The 19,095-nt window shown below is 41.0% G+C and overlaps 1 protein-coding gene across 2 annotated transcripts; it reads right to left on the minus strand.

Annotated features, from left to right (window-relative positions):
• Positions 1-960: 960 nt before the first annotated feature.
• On the minus strand, positions 961-16,622 carry JMJD6 (jumonji domain containing 6, arginine demethylase and lysine hydroxylase). Of its 2 annotated transcripts, XR_006416982.1 has the most exons (8): positions 16,319-16,622; positions 12,611-12,999; positions 10,018-10,304; positions 7,933-8,068; positions 6,926-7,064; positions 5,979-6,106; positions 4,571-4,940; positions 961-3,097 (listed from the first exon to the last, which is right to left on the minus strand). XR_006416982.1 is itself a non-coding variant. In XM_044453895.1 (7 exons), exons 1-7 carry the CDS (start codon positions 16,445-16,447, stop codon positions 4,904-4,906), a joined length of 1,245 nt encoding a protein of 414 aa, XP_044309830.1. In that variant the 5' UTR covers positions 16,448-16,622; the 3' UTR covers positions 961-4,903. The 2 variants fall into 2 exon arrangements, 1 of the variants encoding a protein (XP_044309830.1); XM_044453895.1 differs by having other exon boundaries at positions 961-4,940.
• Positions 16,623-19,095: the final 2,473 nt, after the last annotated feature.

Genomic DNA, 19,095 nt, shown 5'->3' on the forward strand with positions numbered 1-19,095 from the left:
ACCCTTCCAGTTTTCATCTTCTTTAACTGAAGGTGAAAAATACTGGAAAATTAATTCTTGCTATCAAGTATATAATAACTTAGTACATTCCTTTTTCTCAGAGAATCTCACAGAAATAATAAAATACATTTATTTTAAATGTCAAAAACCCAATTCTATATTTCCTTGCAAGTAAGCCCTACAAAAAGCCCTACTGGGATTTACTCCCAAGCAAGCATGTACAGGATATTAACCGATGACATTTTTCTTATTCTTTTTAGATTGCTGCAAGCCATTATTATTCTCATGGCAAAATGTATGTACTGCATTTCCAACCCAGCCACTTAAAACGTTTTAGCACTGGAGTGAGAAGCACACTATCTAACATGCATACTAGGTGAGGTCGGGACTCACAGCTTGGTTTTTTCCCAATCTGTTGGATGTTTCTGGTTAAGCAAAGGACTATTCTGCACCTCCTAGTTCGCTCATGGGAGCAGAGTTGAAGGCCATCTGCTCTAATGTTACTCTCATGAGTTCAGTAACTTTATACCTTACACAACCTCCTTATCCAGACTATATTAAATGAACAAAGGTACAATCCTATTTATACCCTGGAGAGTGGCTGTCCTTTTCTCTGTCTACATGTACAAAAGGTTGCATTTTAAAGGCCAATTCAGATGTTATTTCAAAATGCAAAGACTGCAGAAGCACAGATCACTTGAGTTTCTAATCTCCTAAAGTTAAAAATATGAACATGTGCATTCATTTTATTATACCAAGTTATTCCTCAGAAAATGCAAGGCAATAAATAGCATACAAGTCAGTGAAGCAGCTGAACATGGAACCAGTAAACGGAGGACTCTGCACAGCATCTTTTCCAGACTCCTATAAACTATAAGAAAGCACACAGGAAAGCTGCAGCCCATATGGTGAAAGACAAGAGTATTTCAGAGTTCGGATGAAAACAAAGCACGAGTGAAGTAATGGAAAATAAGATTTTATTTTAAATTAAAAAAGAACACAATCATCTTCCAATGAGAACAATTCAGAGCATCTTGACTTCACTATATGGATGGACTGAACTGGAGAAACAGTTAATGGAGCTGGCATTTTAAATATTGCCACAAGAATCTACAGAGATTTTGCTCCTTACAAAAGGGAAGAATCAAGCTTCAAGAACCTGACAGAGAAAAGGTTGCCTCAACATAATGAAATTGGCATTAAGAATTTCAGTAAGAAACGGTGTTAGCACATTTCCCCAAGTAAGTGGAGAGCACTGTTTAAGGCCAACAAAAATAAAGTTCATCAAATTTGACTGAAATCTGCAAAGAGAATTAAGAAAACTAGGACTTTCTGATGTAGCAGGACTTTTAATTAGCAGAAATCCTGCAGAACATGCATCTTCTTCCACAAATTGGGTCAATTAATAAAAACTACTTTTTGGTAGATTGCAGTTGTCTCCAGATTAGCCTTTAAACTGAACACCTACATCTTAGGTAGGGGTATCTTAACCAAAATAATCCATGTATTTGGAAGACGATTCATTGCCAATACTGAATGAAACTGAGTCTTAAGCTAACCTTTATCTCAAAATATAGGTTCCTATCTCTCATGGTTATAGAAAATGCTAATTAATAGCCACCAAGTGTTTAGGCAACAGCTGACATAGCTCAGATCTAGACCCACTACTGACACAATAGAAACATTATGCATTGGATTTGCAAAGATGCACATAAATAAAAACAATTTGTGAAAAGCAGAATATTATCTTTAAAATGACCAGTCATTCTTTGCTCAAAAGCACTGAATTATATACTTTTGGTTGCAGGACAGAGAGAGCCCATGAGTCTGATTCTCAGCTCACATCTACCTGAAGTGTAGAGCAAATTGCTTTGATCTTCAAAGCCATTTAGTACAGGCAGCCATCTATTTTACCATCTTTATTTTCAGACAGCTGTAAGCAGGGAAAGCTGAGTCCTTTCCTCAGCACAACTGCTGCTTGGCTTCAACTCAATCAGAGAGGTATATACTTGGCATCTAGGAGGCCAATCAAAGAGGTCTGAAAGAGCACAGGTGAAAGAGCTGGCCATGGTTTAGAGCCCTCCTTTTTTGAGAGGAGTCAAGATAGGACACAGGTTTTGACAGCAAGGATGTACAGTTTTGTAAATAAAATCTACAACCTTTTTTAAAGGATGAAAACCCAAGTTTAATATTTGTTTTTAATAAATGTGAGAATCTGCCATATAAAATATTCCCTATTACAATAACAGAGACAACTACCTTCTTTCATGAACAAATCTGATCAATATTGTGGAAGATAGACATTTAAAAAGACAAGATAACTATGTTTGCAGCTGAACATTGCCACTTCAGCTGTGTGCGGTTACTACTACTAAAAAGGAAGCCATTAACTGGTTTCACCCTGAAACATCACAATTCAGGTAGGGATTGCATTGTTTTAAATGCAAATTGGGCAAAAAAGCCATTTTGTTCAAAAGTCCGATTTGAAATATGGAGGAAAGCTAGTGCACCTTACTCAATGAGGAGTCTTCAGATTCAGTCCAAACAAGGAAGCTTAGTCCCTAGCTCTTCCAAATTAATTTACTGATGCATGTTTAGACAGAAGTCCTGTAACTTCCAGTATTTTCCAGCCAGTGTGCATAAGACTGCACCCTATGCCATTTAAATAAATGCACATAACTGAATTAACTTATCTGAATCCCAGTATTACAAATATATCCACTTGATTCCAAGAAAAAATGATAATCCCTGCATCCCTGGTCTATAGAGGCCCTGCAGAATGCATAATATGGCATTTAATATATTACCTTGGAATCAAGCCTTTGTTTAAATATAAACACGAAAAACACCAACCTAAAGTTTCTAAGCCTCATGGTTGCAAAAAACATTTTAATAGCAAATGAGCAGTTTTTGCTGAATGTTTAGCAACTACAAGGCTACATTGAAAGAGCTTCCAAATGCTGGGGAGAGGCCAATGTTCAGAGGTGGAGCAAATGTTTGGCATGCAAAAGGTTCCAGGCTCAGTCCACAGAATGGTTCCCTTCCTGTGTTTCCCTCTTGCTATTCATCCACTTCCATAGGTTTGAATACTCAGTACCTGGTAACAAAATTGAAAGATGACAAGTTCTACATGAGGGGTACAAATGGGTATTTTCCAGTGTGTTGGACTACAGATCCCATAATCCCTGGCTATGCTGGCTGAGGCTGATGGGAGTTATATCCCAAAACATCTGGAAGCACAAGGCTCCTGATCCCTATCCTGTATAATGTATTTCCAGACAAGTTGTGCAATCCAAGGCTATGCAAGGGGAAATGATCTGATTTGCAAAGGTTGTTCTATTTCACAGAAGTTGTTTGGGAACAACAATGTGGAAAGGTAAGAAATCATTTGGGGATACAATCTATCCGTATTTACCAAAAAATAACTGTTTCTTACATGCATGGAGTTAAGGCTGGCAAGTGATATTTAGATCCCTGCATCAGTGATATGGTAGTATTTTGGCACACACTGGAACCATGGAAACTTATGTGATATCAGTGATTTCCTAGCTATGTTCCTTACAGGGCTAGAAAATCAGTAGCTGGCCCCAGACTGTCTGACTTCACACCGCACCAGCCAGCACATTTGGACTATCCCTAGTTTTCTCATGATGAAGTACGAGCACACACAAAAAACAAAAACAGAAAAGCACAGTCTCCATGTCCTAACTCAAAATGCAGTCAGGCCCAGATAATCACTCAGCTCCTTGGTTAAGTGATCACAGTACAGACCTTTTCACTATGCTGTTGACTTTCAGGGTTTGGACAGCGTTCCAGTTGCATTAACAGATGCAAGATCCACCTTACAACGTAATACCAATCTCCATTAACAACAAACAATGCCCTTGCAGCAGCAGCAGATTCCAAAAGAATTCAGCTGCCTGGGATACACACAGCAACATCTTATTTCAAGGCATCCACACACATCTCAAATACCTGCCACGCAACAACAGCAGATAAGAGCGGGACGTTCCTGGGCTCCAAAGAAGCAGCTCTTCATAAAATGGGATTCGTATTGTATTTCTTCAGACCCCACCCACTCCTCATAAAAAAGCATTCTACCTTCATAGGACATTTCCAGAAACTCCCACAGGGAGAGGTAAATGAAGCAGCTTCAGCTTCTCCCATACCACTTCTTTCTAGAGCTAGCTCCTAAACTGGCTACAACACAGCAGCAGTTTTTCATTAAAATAGAAAGCGCATGGAATCATGCTGAACTGCTCAGACACTGAGCAGACACTATGTTCAGACACTACATTTTCCATAAGTCCCATTTGCCCATGGTTGGGGTTTGGTGTTACCCACAAACTGAGAACTACGAAAAGGTGCTTCTTACAGGTGATCATTTACACAGTAGAAGAGTCACCTTAGGTGAATATAACCAGGTTAGTCTCTTGTCCTCTAGTAAAGATTTTGCCAGCCAATTACATAAACTGGGGGTTGCAGTTCTGACCTCCAGTTGTAGTGCATGAGAATTCAAATTGTAAACATATGACAATGTTGGAGTAGGACACAGGGTTTCAGGATATACCTGTGTATAGTTAAGACAGTTGAGAGAAATCCTCAATTTCCTGTTCTGACTGGACATAGTTGAGAGCCACAGCAAAGCGTTACAGAGGTCTTCTGATGTTCAGCAGACTTGTTTGATGGAGTGCAGAAAGAGAGGTTTGAGCACACAGAAATCTCTAGTTTCTCCTTTAGTTAGCAAGGATTCAGACTGCAGGTCATGGCAAGTAGAAATTCAATTTTAAAAAGAATGAAAAAGGAGTGGTGAAGACTTGAGAAAGTTCTAAGCATACAGCTGATGGAAAAACAGAAAACAGCTGGCTGGTTGTGACTGCCTTTAGATGAGTCTCGATATCTTTCACGGATGAGCACGGCTTCCACAAGATTCCCTAATCCTGTCAAAAATACAAAGCACAAACAAAAAAACCTAACTGCTTGTCCAGGCCGGTTTTTTACAACATATGCAATATAACATTACTGAACTTTTCCTAGTGACACAGATATGCCCCAAAACTTTGGAAGCTCCATGGCCAGCATTTGAATTGGTAGGGCTGCTTCTTATACTATAGCAAGACAGCAGTCAGAAGCAGCTAGCTGAAGAGTCATTTGAGGAAGGTACTCGGATACCTAGCTGGGAGAGAGCCTTTGACTGTCCAACAAACTCCCCATCCTACTGAGCTTTAGACCACACAAACAAATGGGACACAGTGCCATCTTAAAACACTTACTCCTTACTCTGAGAGAACAGGACAAAGGTTTTTCAGAGAGTCATTTTTTGTCTTAAGCAGTGACTCCTAAACTTGACTGGATCCACCAACAGAACTTGCTAGTTAGTATCCATTTCTTGTTTCCAGAGAGAGAGAATTGTTACCCCTCTTTCTACACCAGCTCAGCTACTAGAATACAAGATTCAAGCACAGGCCATTTCCTTTGATGAGAGGTCACTAGACTGGAAGTACTCGGTCATTACTCAAAATGACATTACAAAAAAACAGAAAACTTAAGGCAAAGATCTTCCATCATGAATACTTATGCAAGTCGTAATTCTCCATTGCCAATTTTAGCATTGTTAAGTCCTCTGCAAGCAAGAAATCTGATCCTCTCATAGAAGCAGCACATCAGCTGCAATTTTCAATTTAAAGCATTCTACCTACATTAAGGAGAAAAGCTGGACAAAACCTTCAAAATTAATTATTTTTTCACTTATTAAAGTGAAGAAATACTTCCTTGAAAGTTCTGATAAATAGAAAGAAGTTTTAATTTAGAGCATTAGAACTGGATAAGAAGTCTTACATGGGGAAGTATGGTTACATGAGCTGGGACTAACTACCCTTTTTATGACTATCTTCCCAGTTCTCCCCGCTCCTTAGTCCAAGATATCTGGCTAATTTCCACCATTTGTCTGATAAAAGTGGTCATCTTAATCTAATCACCTGGAGGAGCTGCGCTCTTTGCTCACACAGTCATCATGAGAGGTTGTATCACCATTTCCCATCATGCTACATGTCCTTCGCTTTTTCCTCCGATGCATCATTCCTTCCGTCTCTGAACTGGAATCACACTAAATACACAAGAAGTGACAGTAATAAAACTTTACCATCAAAATAGCAACTCATTATTGGTCAGTAGTAAGGGGTAAACCATTTGAGGAAGAGTATCTTTTTAGTGACAGCTCTACAATAAATGAGTTATTACAACATGAATATAAGCTTGCTTTTTTCTCTTCTATACTTTGGATTTGTTGGTAATCTACTAAGAAATGCTGCTAGACATTTTATAAATGCAGTTCATATCCAATTCAGTCAGAATTACAAATAGCTGTTGAGCCTGACATCAGTTTTAGGTACCTAACATGCCCACAGAAGTTTAGCTTACTGTTGCTTCTATTTCATCCCTGTTTATCCTGGCTAATGAAATCTTGCTAAAAGATACTAATTTGTTTGCTTACAAAGGTATCTGGTAATTTATTTTATTCCCATTTATAACGACTTAACTTGAAGGGTTATATTGCACACTATACTGCAATATTTTACTGCTGGTCTCAAATAACAGTGCTGTTTGGCTTCTGGACCACCAGCGTGAATTGAGTAATTTAGATAACATTTCCAGAAGAGGACCAGTGCATGCTACTTATGGCTGATTATGTATGCTAGAGTATGTATTTGTTAAATCCCTATCAAGACAGTACTATTGGATTTTTATTATGCAGTATGGCCCTTGACTTCAGTGGGAGACAACACAGCCCACTCTGGAACAGTCAGGATGTTCATGTCCTAGTGCTCTGCCAAGTACCAATGGCTTACAGCAATAGTAATCTATTTGGAGAGGAGTATCTGCTGTACTTCTTGGAGAGAAATATCTGCTGTACCAGAGTCCTTACCTCTGAATCAGAATCAGAAGAACTGGAGCTGGAAGAGCTTGATGAATCACTGGAACTATCAGAAGCAATCCCTGTTGATTCCTGTAAGTCAACAGCATCTGCTAGTGCAGCCAGTTCTGGATGTTCTTGTTTTAGGACTCTTGAGGGAAAAGAAGGCACTGTTAACACTAAAGAAGCTAATGGAGATAGACACAGATGACAAAAGCATTGTGTGCTCTGAAGAGACAGAATAGAAGGCAGAAACTGTATACCGGAAAGCAAAAATACACGTTAAATGCTAGCATAAACCACCTAAAAAACAGCAATCTAAAAGATATGAAAACAGCCACAATGAAGGTTTGGCATACAACTAGCATTTTCTCCTATTCTGCCCATTCACTAAAGCATAAGGCCCCTGGCATGAGACGCCATGTCTCATATTGATGTATCACATCTAATGTCATTCTTATAATTTAGTATTGTAACTAATTTTATCACATGGGATGGCAAACAAACTGGCAACTGAAAATAGGCCAATTGTATAGACAAGCATAAAAATGCTGAGAAGGGGCAGTTTTTAAGAAACCTGCACCCTTAATGGGGTGAGACAACCTGTTCCCAGAATAATATTCATTGCTGTCACAAGTACCACATTCACTATGTTAAAGAACTTTAAACCACTGACCTACTGCCTTATTTAGTAAGTCATTTTATGGTTTAAGAATGAAATGCCCACATACATGCTCAGATTCAAACCATGCTTTTCAAATGCATACAGTCGAATCACCTTAATATATGTTGCAATCCAGAAGCCTAATCCTCCTTCTGGGCTCCATGTACTAATGCAAGATTTTTCTATTACAAGACAGACAGTCCAGAAGAAGTCTTCCCAAAACGCACAAACTTCATCATTTCCATGTAATATATTCTGTCACGTGTCAGTCCAGGTGTACTTCTTGATCTAGGAAGCAATCTGCTTGTGTTCCTAGCATCTGGAAAATCACTGAAGTAATGACTGCATCTCTTACCTGTACCATTTTCTTGATAATTTTGGCCTTCCTCTCACCGTCTTGTGCCACACCACAGGGAAGTTAGTGCAACTGGCAAAGTTCTGAGTGACAGCAATGGTTGTGTCAAGATTGAGAACTACATGCCACCAGCCGCCTACAAATGCAACACCACACAGGAAGATTATAAACCATGAATAAAAGTGCAACAAACATTTATGTAAATATAGGTTTGCCTGTTTGGAAACAGTCTTGTGTGAGGATAAAACAAAACTCTTGTTTCTTGTTCCATGCACATTCTTATCATGTTGTAAGGATTAAATCATGAAATTTTGGTTACCAACAGCTAAGTGCCACTGTAGCGGGTGCACAGCACACACATTCTGTTCCCTGAGTTCTACAACATTGTGGAGGCTTAGAGACGAGGAATGGCAAAAAAAAAAAAAAAAAAACTTTTGCAAAAGCAGTAACAGCTTATGCTATTTCTGCAAAAGTCCAGTGCAATGACCATCACCTAGGTCTTCTTCCATGCAGAAGGGACTTTTCTGCTATTTCATGCCAGGTTTCTGTAGAAAACAAAAAAAGCTGAGGCTCTCACTGCTTTTGTAGAGAACTCCAGCTCCTCTAACCTGTGGGTTAATATACCTAAACAGTAGAAATACTTTCTTATAAATTAGAGTTGTTGAAATCATGTAATTGAAATTTCGACTTTTAACATTTCAGTAACAAATGGCAGTGATGGAAATGTTTCCTATTGATTACATTTGTATGCCACCCCATTGTGTTAGTGATCTTTTCTATTTGGAAGCTTTTCTAGCATGTCCTGAGGCGTTACAGTCAAGGCAAGCAATTAACAAGAAGGAAATGGATCTGAAATTCCTTATTTCCCAAGAACTGAAAGAATTATGTGCTTGGGTAGGCAGTATCAAGGAGCAACAAAAGTTTGAAAAAATTTAAGCACCAGGTCAGTAAGTGTAACCTAAGAATATGTTTTCATATTACCCTCCAAATGGCTCTAATATGATGGAGGCAACAGAATATCCAATCTTGAGAAAGAAAAGGTAGTGGCAAAAACAACTTAGTTGGTGTTACGGCAGCTGGCCTTACATGCCTCCTTTATCCCATACGAGAAACAAAACACAAGGTGAACTTTTGTTATTAGCTTTGTCCAACCTGCTGATGGCCCAAGCAGTCGTGTATTAAGAGTAGCCTTGGATTTCAATTGCATCTGCCCCAGCCAGCACAGCCAATGGTCAGGAATTCTGGCAGGTACCTGACCAGATAAGACTGTACTAAAAATTTTGAAATCAGAAATAGGCAGCAAAAGTTATTTCCATTTCACAGGTACACCGGAATCACACACAAAAAATTCCCTAATACTAAGGCAGGAACAAATGGAAATGAGGATATGGATGCTAAATACACTTGCCAAAGAGACGTATAGAAACAGAGCGAGTCAGAAGGAGCCTCCTGGCCCATCTAGTCTGACCCCCTGGCTCCAGCCAGCTCCGCTCACGACATGCCCACCATGTGCATGTCCAGCCTATCCTTGAACATCCTCACCGATGGGCCTTCAACATCTCCCATGGAAGCGCATTCCAAACCCTTGGGTCCTAACGGTCAGGAAGTACTTCCTGGCACCCAAATCCAAATTTGCACAGATGCCATTAGATATTGAGCCTCTTTATCAGGGGAACAAAAAACTGATTTTAAGAAACAGGATCAAGCAGAGCTAGCTTGTCCTGTTTCATTTTCTGCTTACACTTTGGTGAAAGTCTCAAAGGTGACAAAGCCTTTACTCTACAGTGCTGGTTAAAATGCCTGTCATGGCGAAGATATTAGTCATAGACCTTCCCTCTTATTCCCCGAATGTTCAATTCATCTCCATTTTAGTTTCCTTCCTAAATGTATAATGCATTTCAGGACTAGTCCTCTACACACGTACTTTGCATCCATCTCATTTAACATTCACAATAGGGTACTCTTGGATATCACTTTGTTCAGAAGAGTGGCAACTGTTGTTACAGGCTTGGAGTCTCTCAAAAAATTGAAATATATTCTATTACAAGATCAGGTCACCCTTCAGCACAGAACAAGCACACATACCTGGTACAAAGACAGTCTCTCCTGGTTTTTGCACTACTTCCAGGGGTTTGAACTCAGAAGGCCAAGTAGAAAGCTGAGTTCTGGGATATATCACTCTGAACCAAGTGATGGCTTCATCTTGCTGGTTCCCCCCTTCTTCACGAGTCACTTTGATCAACTCTCTGGGAGTGCTGGTAGGGAAAAGGCACCAGCGCTTGTGTCCTTGGACCAAAGCATTCCAGGCACTGGTTCCCAGAGGGTCAATGTGAATACCTGTTCCAGATCGAGGAGGGCCCATCACAAACCATCTGCACAAGAGAAACAAGGAGTGTTAGGAAAGAATTATTGTCCTTACCAGATTTCCCAAAAGCAAGGGGTTATTTTCTGCTTCTAAAGCAGGCTGAAATATTTTTAGTTTCACAGATGTAACAAAAGAACAAAGAGAAAAACACATGGAACTGTTCTATACAAACTAAAGCATTTTTCTCATACCGCTTACACTGAGAGCAGAACTGGAAAAGCTCTCCAATGCCTTGGGATGTCAAATATTTTTCTAGAATGGGAAAAGCACTTTGCATTTGGGGGCCAAACTGGCCATAAGCCTGGCAGGAAAAGTGGATGGGGTGACACTTCCTGGCTGGCATGTGATGCAGTCAGCTCTTGGAGGAGAAGCTACTCAAGCTACTGCTTCAGTATTAACTGGCTATCATGTCCTTGCTGCAGGAATCCTCCTGTCAGGAAGAGCTAGAAATATATAACGCCAAGAAGTCACGCACACCAGGAGACCTCAGAGCAGTGTTGCTTCAGGAGGCAAATCAGCAGGGCAATTTGGAGAATTACAAAGGAGGAGCCCTCAAGATGAAGGAATTCTTGGGACGCAATGGCCTCCTCCTCCTCAGTAGGACTTTGCCAGAAGGCCTATAATGTGCTGCAGCCAAACCCTGGGTTGGACTCGGGAACTCTGGTCATGCAAGCCTTCAGAGTTAGCTTAGCCTTTAAGGGAACAATCACCAGCTCATTCCACCAGCTCTGCCAGCCAGTTTCTCTGACTTCAGTTTGTGATCTGCATGATTGCCCTCTGAGCTTCTGCTGCTTGCACTGCATATGGTATCTGTCGGCTTATCTGCGTTTTGACCTTGGCTGTACCTCAGAACTCCCTTCACACCTGCTTGTGAGGTAATACTGTGCTTGGCTATTTACCTATTTTTTTGACTTGCCGTTTGGATTTCCTTGTATTCTACCTTAACACGGAACCTGATTCAGACATTCTATGACACTAGCATTGCTTGTCCTGCATCTTACCTGATAATGAAGGACAAAGCTCTTGAGTCAGCACTTTGAAAAATTATTAAAACCTATTTTGACACTGAAATAATGTTTTGATGTGGCAGATGTGTGCAATTATGCCTTTTCCCCAGTGATGAGGGCACCTAATTAGCCTGAGGCACAACTAGAAAAAGTGTCATTACTCGTAACCATCCACAGCAAACAATATAAACCAGACCTGCATGAAAGGCGCACCAAAAGAGTGACATAAGGGTAAGGAAAACAGTTCACATTGTCATGGACCACACCAGACCATTTTTCCCTGTGTCTTAATCTGAAGAACGGAGATATGGACTCTGGGTAAATCTTTCTAAAAGTGCCCTATTTCACATTAGCTCTTCCCTATTAGGATGATTAGTCAAGAGGAGCTGATATTTACAGTGAACCTTATTCAGGTTTGAAGTGGACAACTTCTAGCCCTCCAGACAGAAGATAGAACTTCTGGCCTGCAATTCCCATCACCTCAGCCAGCACAGCCAATTCCCATCACCTCAGCCAGCACAGCCATAGGTTAAATCATCTGAAATGACACAAGTTGTCCACCCGAGTTAAATTAGCACTTACAGGTATCAGTGAAAGCCATGGCTTTATTAATACTGTACAGATTCACCAGCAGTTGCTGTTTCATAGTTAGTAACTAAAGACACTCTTATATATACACTGTACAATTTCCATACTGTAGAAAAATATTCTTTCTAGGTAGTTGACTAGCTGAGAGACTTTATGGCACCTATCTTTGATTTTTATTGCACTGCAGACAATTATTCTGAATTGCTTGTTCTTTTCACCCCCCCTCTGCTTTTGGCATAATTGACATTTGGGAAGTTTTCTTGGCAGTTCTAAAGTTCAGTTCTGATGCAGTTGGGCACTGAATGTGTAGGAAGAAATGGGGAGCCTGTTTAAACCTCAGTGCCAAATTCAATTTTGGATAGGCTCTCAGGGGTTGTATTTTAGAAGTAGCAAAAAGTGGGCGGGAGGTGGAAGAACACTGAAGTCTGCAACATATTGTAGATTAAAGCACTCTCTTCTTTATCTAAGCCTTTAGAAGAGATATGTCAACATTTCAACAGGGAAGGAAAAACTGCAAAAAGCCAGGAAGCCACCTGATGGTTGGGGGTAAGGTGATGGGGCAAAGGTAAGCAACATGGCCACCAGGGTAACTACAAAGGGCCAGAGTTGATTCCCTGCAAAGCAATGAGGAGGCATTAGACTCTCATGATCAGCATGCTGATTTTAACATTACTGTGTTTTGCTGTGTCTATTCCGAGGCAGAAATTGCTGTTTCTACCTGTAAGGTGGCCTTCTCTTCTCTCCTGCATACTTAAACAAGTCATCTGTGAAGAACTTGGGCACCCTGTAGTCTTCCAGAAGCTTCCTGCGCTTAGGATGTTCCCCATAGCTGCTGTCGAATATATAGAGGGGGCTGTCATCCCGTGTGGTCTCCATGTATTCTATGTAATATTTCATTTTCATCTTCACAGAGTAACCATCATTGTCCTCTCCACATTTGAATTTTTGATTCCTATACTTGCGCTTTAAGCGCTCCAGAGTCCATTTCTCCTGGGCTGGCCACCCAACTTGAGCATTTAGTAGGACAACAGGCTTGTAAGGCTTCTCGTAACGTTCAATGAATTCTTCCACGGACAAATGGAGTGCATCTGCTCTTTCCACGTTGTCCTGCAGGATGAATGAAGAATTTCTTGTAAGGCAAAGTCATGCACGATATAACACAGCAGAATATTAGTGCTACTGTTAGTCCAACAGGAGGAGAAGCACAGAGCACACGAGATGCCTTTCACCATCTCATTAAAAATGCTAACTTTTAAACTCCCATGTATGTTAGTTCTTCAGGGAGAGAGACTCATCCCCACAAACAATAGGCAGTGGATTCCACATATGTGTTGTGCCTGAGTAACAACACTCTGTTCTATGTTCTGAAGAGCCAGATAGTTTTATAAAAGACAACCAAGTGTCCTTAATGTAATATGAGACAATAATTATTGCAGTACTAGTATTCAGATGACATCATGTGGTCGTATGACAAGTATCTTCAATGATTTTTTTTTTCTGGTGTAGAATAACTTACTGGCACTCTGAAATATTATCTAATGATGCAATCCTATATAGCAATAAGTCCAAATGAGCAGGGCTGTTGAGCTGGTACATAAAACCTTTGACTCCAACTACTCAATCTATGGTATCTTTGACTCCAACTCCTTTACGTAAAGATTTAAGAATATATTAATTATGTACTTATTATTTATTTCCTGTATTGATTGAAACCACTCAACTTTGTGAGAGGTAAAGAATCTTGGTACTCTTGTCTGGCCTCTAGTAGATTTCTGATCTTTAGCCCTGAAGTAGATGGAATGTCTTTACTGCTGTCTTTTTCATTCACAGCTTCTAACCATTAGGATGAAAATGTCGGAAGTTTCTGTTTTAATTTTAGGCTCTTGTAGTGCATTTATTAGACCCACAAAAACATTTTTGTAACACATGTCTTTTCCCAATCATCTTTTGCTATAATATATTGACACACATAATATTTCCATCTGTTATTATTGTAAAGCCAGGATGACAAGATTTGGCATCATATGAGGCAATTTGTCAGCATGAGCTTTGGCGGATGGTTTCTCTTTCATGGTGACTTACTAATCTGTTTGAAACTTCTCAACTTTTGTGTCACTTTTCCAAGGAAAAGGATTTATACAGGTTTTATACCGAGAACACTGATGCTGCTGAGGCAAGTAAGTGTAGTGTTGAAGTGTTTTAACTATTTCTTCCTCTATCATACTGTAGAATCAGGAATGGCAAGACTGTCAAGTAAGATGATGGAACTTTAAATTTTCTTCTGCATGTATAATTTGAGCACCAAATACTCTGAATTAGTTTTTGAACAACTTGCATAGATAGAACACTTATTTCTGTTGAATCTCTGAAATTATCCAATAACACAGTGAATTGTATAAGAAAGAGGACTCATCATGTATTCTGCTGTTTACTTCCTATTCTAGCAGGGTTGCAACTCAGAAACAAGGACCTTAAAGCCCACAAATCTTGCTTTTTAGAGCAGGTGGAACAAACAAAAAGTGGAGATGTTGTGACTCTCTACAGTCTCTTGCAACAGCTACTAAGGGTAAAAGGTACTCTGTGCATCTCCACATTGTAAACTGATGTTATATGCCAGAGGTAAGCAGATGGGAGATCCGGGCTGGGAGTAATTTGCAGTAGATCCACAAGGTTTTCTGACTGTCAGAGGTTTCATAAAAGCAAGAAGGTCTTCCCCCCACTTGTACTGTTAAAACAAGGGAATCTTGGGGAAAACCAGGACTGACTTTTTTTCTGGGTAGGAATGTGAGCTCAGTCCTGGTAGTGTAAAACATATTATCTGGCTCAGCAGGTGTTCATCTGGGCTCCATTCCTGAATTTTAAGTGTGATAATATCCATCCCCATCCCACTATTTTGTGCTAGGTGCTTCTATAAAATTGTGAGAGCCAGTGTGGCGTAGTGGTTAAGAGCACGGGACTGGGACTCAGAGGATCCGGGTTCTAGTCCCCACTCGGTCATGGAGCCAACTGGGTGACTTTGGGCCAGTCACAGCCTCTCAGCCCGGCCTACCTCACAGGGTTGTTGTTGTGGAGATAAGACGGAGGAGGAGAATGATGTAAGCTGCCTTGAGCCCTTTGTAGGAAAAAGGCAGGATATAAAATAGATCCTTCACACCTGAATTCTGGTCACACATTACTAAACATTAGAAATCAAACAAAATTATGGGATTTCTGAGCCTACTCTTTTGAGAGGAATGGACATTATTTCCAGCACATCTCACTTTACCCCTCATTTCTGTTAGTGGAGGATTCAGTTCCCAACTCATTCCAGTCTTGATATAATTTCTCTTAATAATGAAAAATACAATTGTCTTAGGCAATCCTATAAATTTACTCAGAAGTACATCCTACAGAATTCAATGGGGCTTACTACTGGATAAAAGGTCTCAGGGTGCAGCCTAAGAACAGTGAATCCTCTGAAAGGTGCAAAACTACCTTGTAACTGCTAACCCCATTCATTTGTTAGTATAAACTCTACAATCCTGATTAATATTACTTTATCACTCACAGCAATCTATCTCAACTAGCTTTCAATTACAATCCAGTTTCCACATCTGTCTACAATATATGTTTTCCTATTCTCATCTTCCATATCCCCCACTTCAACCTGTTTGAATCAGCACAATAGCCTTCTCTTTACCCTCAACCATATTTTACTCTTCTACTGAAACTACTTTGGAACAATACTTTGGCATGCCAACTTCTCGCCACCCTTGAAATTAAAATAATTTTATTTACCCCAAACAGTTATTTCTCCATATCTTTAACTGATCCATATTTTCTCATAATCCAAGGAGTTTAGGAGCAGAAAAGTACACCTGCTTATATTATCCCAAAATACTTTTAAGAAGCAGAGAAAACACGTCTAAACCACATCAGTTGTGTTGGCACATATAAGGTTGCAACCCTATAACCATTTGTCCAGGATTAAGAACTACGGCACAGAGTGGAACTTAATTCTGAGTAGCCATGCACAAGATCGCGCTGGAGATTAAATTAGCACTAAGCTATAAATATATAGATCGTCTTTGATAAACTTGAACACCAGTCCACGAATAGTGCAATCCTATCCATACTCACTGCAAAGTAGGATCCACTGTGTTCTATGGGACTTAGCTTCAGGTTAATGCGTAAAGCTCCGCAGCCAAAAGCTCGTTTCAGTGTCGTGAGGAGCCCCTAACGAAGATGCGAAGCAAGGAAAGGAAGAGCGAAAGCACGTGTTGGGGCAAGGGCTGGCCACCTTCTCCATGCTTCCCCTCGTCCAGAACTGCTACCTTGCCCTATGCTCCCGCCTACTCATCTTGGCTTTAAATGTCGCTCTCGTGCGACCCACCTATCCACCCCCGCCATTTTCCCGAGCCTTTTAACCCTCCGCCTTCCTCCTCACCTTGCAAGCTGCCGGGTTCAGCGGGAAGCTTTCGCAGTAGTTATGCCGGGTCCAGTCGAGGGAGTCCTTGAGCTCGGGACGGGCGCTCCGCTTAGCCTCGCGGATGCGCTTCTTGCTCTTGTGGTTCATGCTCCCACTCCCTGCGAGCTGCTCACTCTCTTCCTCGCCCGTCTCTTCAGGCGACGGAATCGCTGGAGACGGACACCCCCACCCGAAGGCACAGCGCCCCACAGCTTCCAGAAATTTCACGGCCGCACCAACTCAGCCGCCGTACCGCTACCTCGGCTCAGCCAGCCTTGCTTCAAGCCTCCCTCCTTCCCATTGGCTAGAGCCTCGCGTACGAGCACGCTCATTGGTCATTGTGGAAGCGGAAAGAAAGGCGGAGGAAGCGATTTAGGCGCCGGCGCCATCTTGAAGAGTTAGTACCGCCCCTCCATCTCAACGGGCTATGTCATCACAGTGCGATGTGAAAAACTAAGACAGGCTCTTACCAAATTATGGGAATACTCTATGGTTTACGGACCCAATAGTGTCTATTTGATAGATGTACCTCAACAAACACATTGCCTGTATAAAGTTACTAGTGCGTGAGGTCAGAGAGACTGAGGGAGAAGAAGCATTAAAAGATGAAACAATAATTCACTTATAAGAGGTTTCTAGTCCCTTATAATTTAAAATAAAATCTGTGCACTAATCCAAGGTACATTTATGCCAGATTATCCCAGTTAGTTTGATAGCACTGAAATTAATCCCAAGAAAGTGTATATAGAATGGCAATCAGACTGATTAGGCTGGTACTCTCTTCGGACAAAGTTCCTTATCAAAGACTCCCAAGCAAGTTTATCAGTGACTGATTCACAAGAGAAGTTCTCTTATAGATCAGTCCCAGATTAGAGAACAGAAAGCAAAGAGTGAGGATAAATGGGACATACTTGCAATGGAAGAGTAAATAGTGGGGTTCTAGAGACCTGTAAACTGATCAAGGGGATGGAACATCTCTATAGACAGAGGTTAAAGCATCTGGAATGAGCTTAGAAAAAGATGGGTAAGCAGAGACATGATAGAGGTGTACAGAATTATGCATAGTGCGGAGAAAGTGGATAAGGAGGCTATTTTCACCCCCATAATTTTAGAACCTGGGCTATCCCATGAAGCTGAATAGTGGGTGATTCAGGACAGATAGAAAAGTACCTCTTCACACAGTGCATAGTGAAACTATAGAATTTACATCTACAAGATCTAGTGATGGCCACCAATTTGTCGTTATGTGTTGGAAAATTGTCTCTGAATTACGGCGACCCTATGAATGAAAGCTGTACTGTCCATGATAGCTCAGTTCAGTTCTTCCAAGTTCAAAGCTGTAGCTTCCTGTATGGATTCAATCATCTCATATTTGGTCTTACCTTTCATCTTCTGCCTTTGACATTCCTTTAACGTGCTGGCAAGACTCTTGCCACTGAGTTTTGCCTTCTCATTATATGTCCGAAGTGTGACAGCCTCATTTTTGTCACTTTTGCTTCTAGGGAAAGCTCTGTTTGTCTTTCTGTCAGTCCAGGGTATTTGCAAAGCTCCCCTCCAGCACCATGTTTGAAACACATCAATTTTCTTCCTATCAACTAGCTTCATTGTCCAGCTTTCACACCCATACATTGTGACTGGGAAAACAATAGCATGGATGATCTTGGCCTTGGTCTGCAGTGAAACATCCTTACACTTAATCATATTTTCTGGTTCCTTCATTGCTGCCCTTCCAAGTCTCAGTATTATTCAGATTTCTTGGCTGCAGTCTCCCATTGAATTGATCACTTAGCAAAAGTATGTGAAATCTTTCACAATTTCAATTTCTTCATTATCAGCAGTAAAGATCTAGTAATGGCCACCAATGTGGAAGGTATTGAACAGGGGTTGAACAGATTAATGGAAGATAAAGCTATGAATGACTAGTAGTCCGAATGACTATGTTGCTCTCTCCAGTATCAGAGGCAGTGTGTGTATGTTACATGGATTGCTGGGGGGCATGAGTGGGAGGATGCCGTTGCACTCATGTCCTGCTTGTGGGATCCTGTGTGCAGCTTGTTGGCTCCCATCTGAACAGAATGTTGGACTAGATGGGCCCCTGGTCTAATCCAGCACTGCTGTTCTTACATTCTTATGGAGATGTTTGAATTTTGGGAAGATTCTTCCTACAACCCCAAAGGTGCCACCTGATACAGAGGCTAGAGTACACCATGAGGCAGTATGCCTCTGCATGCTTGGTGAGGGGGAACCTGAGCTGGAAGGCGATATTAAACAGAAATAAAACTGCTGAGCAACTGACCAAGTGGCTTCTGATACACAACCGCTCATGCTACAATAAGGTTGCACACACTTTCTTTGGAGTAAGGAACATTGAACTCAGTAGGACATACTTTTCAGTAGATATGTGTAAAATTGTGCTCTAAATGATTTGATCAAACACACGCACAGGACAAGTTTTAGGTTCAACTGTGAACTCCACCTAGTGCCCTTCCAGTGTGTTGGTCCACAACTCCCATGCTTCCCAGCCTCTACAGCCACTGGTCACATTGCTTCGGAATCAGGAGTTGGAATCCACCATGTCGGAAGGACAACACACTGGAGGAACCTTGCCCTGTCTCATCTCATTAGGTCAAATAATAGCTTTGAACAGTCAAATCTATGCCAGGAAAACCAGTTCCGAAGCGTAAGGAGACGAGGAACCACCCCCGCCCACACCGCCTGTCTTTCGTGTCCCGCCTTCTTCACTGCTGGCCGTGATT

Source organism: Varanus komodoensis, unplaced genomic scaffold, assembly GCF_004798865.1.
Source record: "Varanus komodoensis strain SLA01 unplaced genomic scaffold, ASM479886v1 scaffold7_1, whole genome shotgun sequence".
In the NCBI taxonomy this organism is placed as follows: Eukaryota; Metazoa; Chordata; class Lepidosauria; order Squamata; family Varanidae; genus Varanus; species Varanus komodoensis.

Coding starts and splice junctions, on each gene's coding strand:
- JMJD6 (XM_044453895.1), bottom strand. CDS start 16,447: ATGAACCACAAGAGCAAGAAGCGCATCCGCGAGGCTAAGCGGAGCGCC. Junction 7,065..7,932: donor TTATCAAGAAAATGGTACAG/GTAAGAGATGCA, acceptor TTTTCCCTCAAG/AGTCCTAAAACAAGAACATC. Junction 4,941..5,978: donor AAAGAGCGCAGCTCCTCCAG/GTGATTAGATTA, acceptor TATTTTTGACAG/GATTAGGGAATCTTGTGGAA.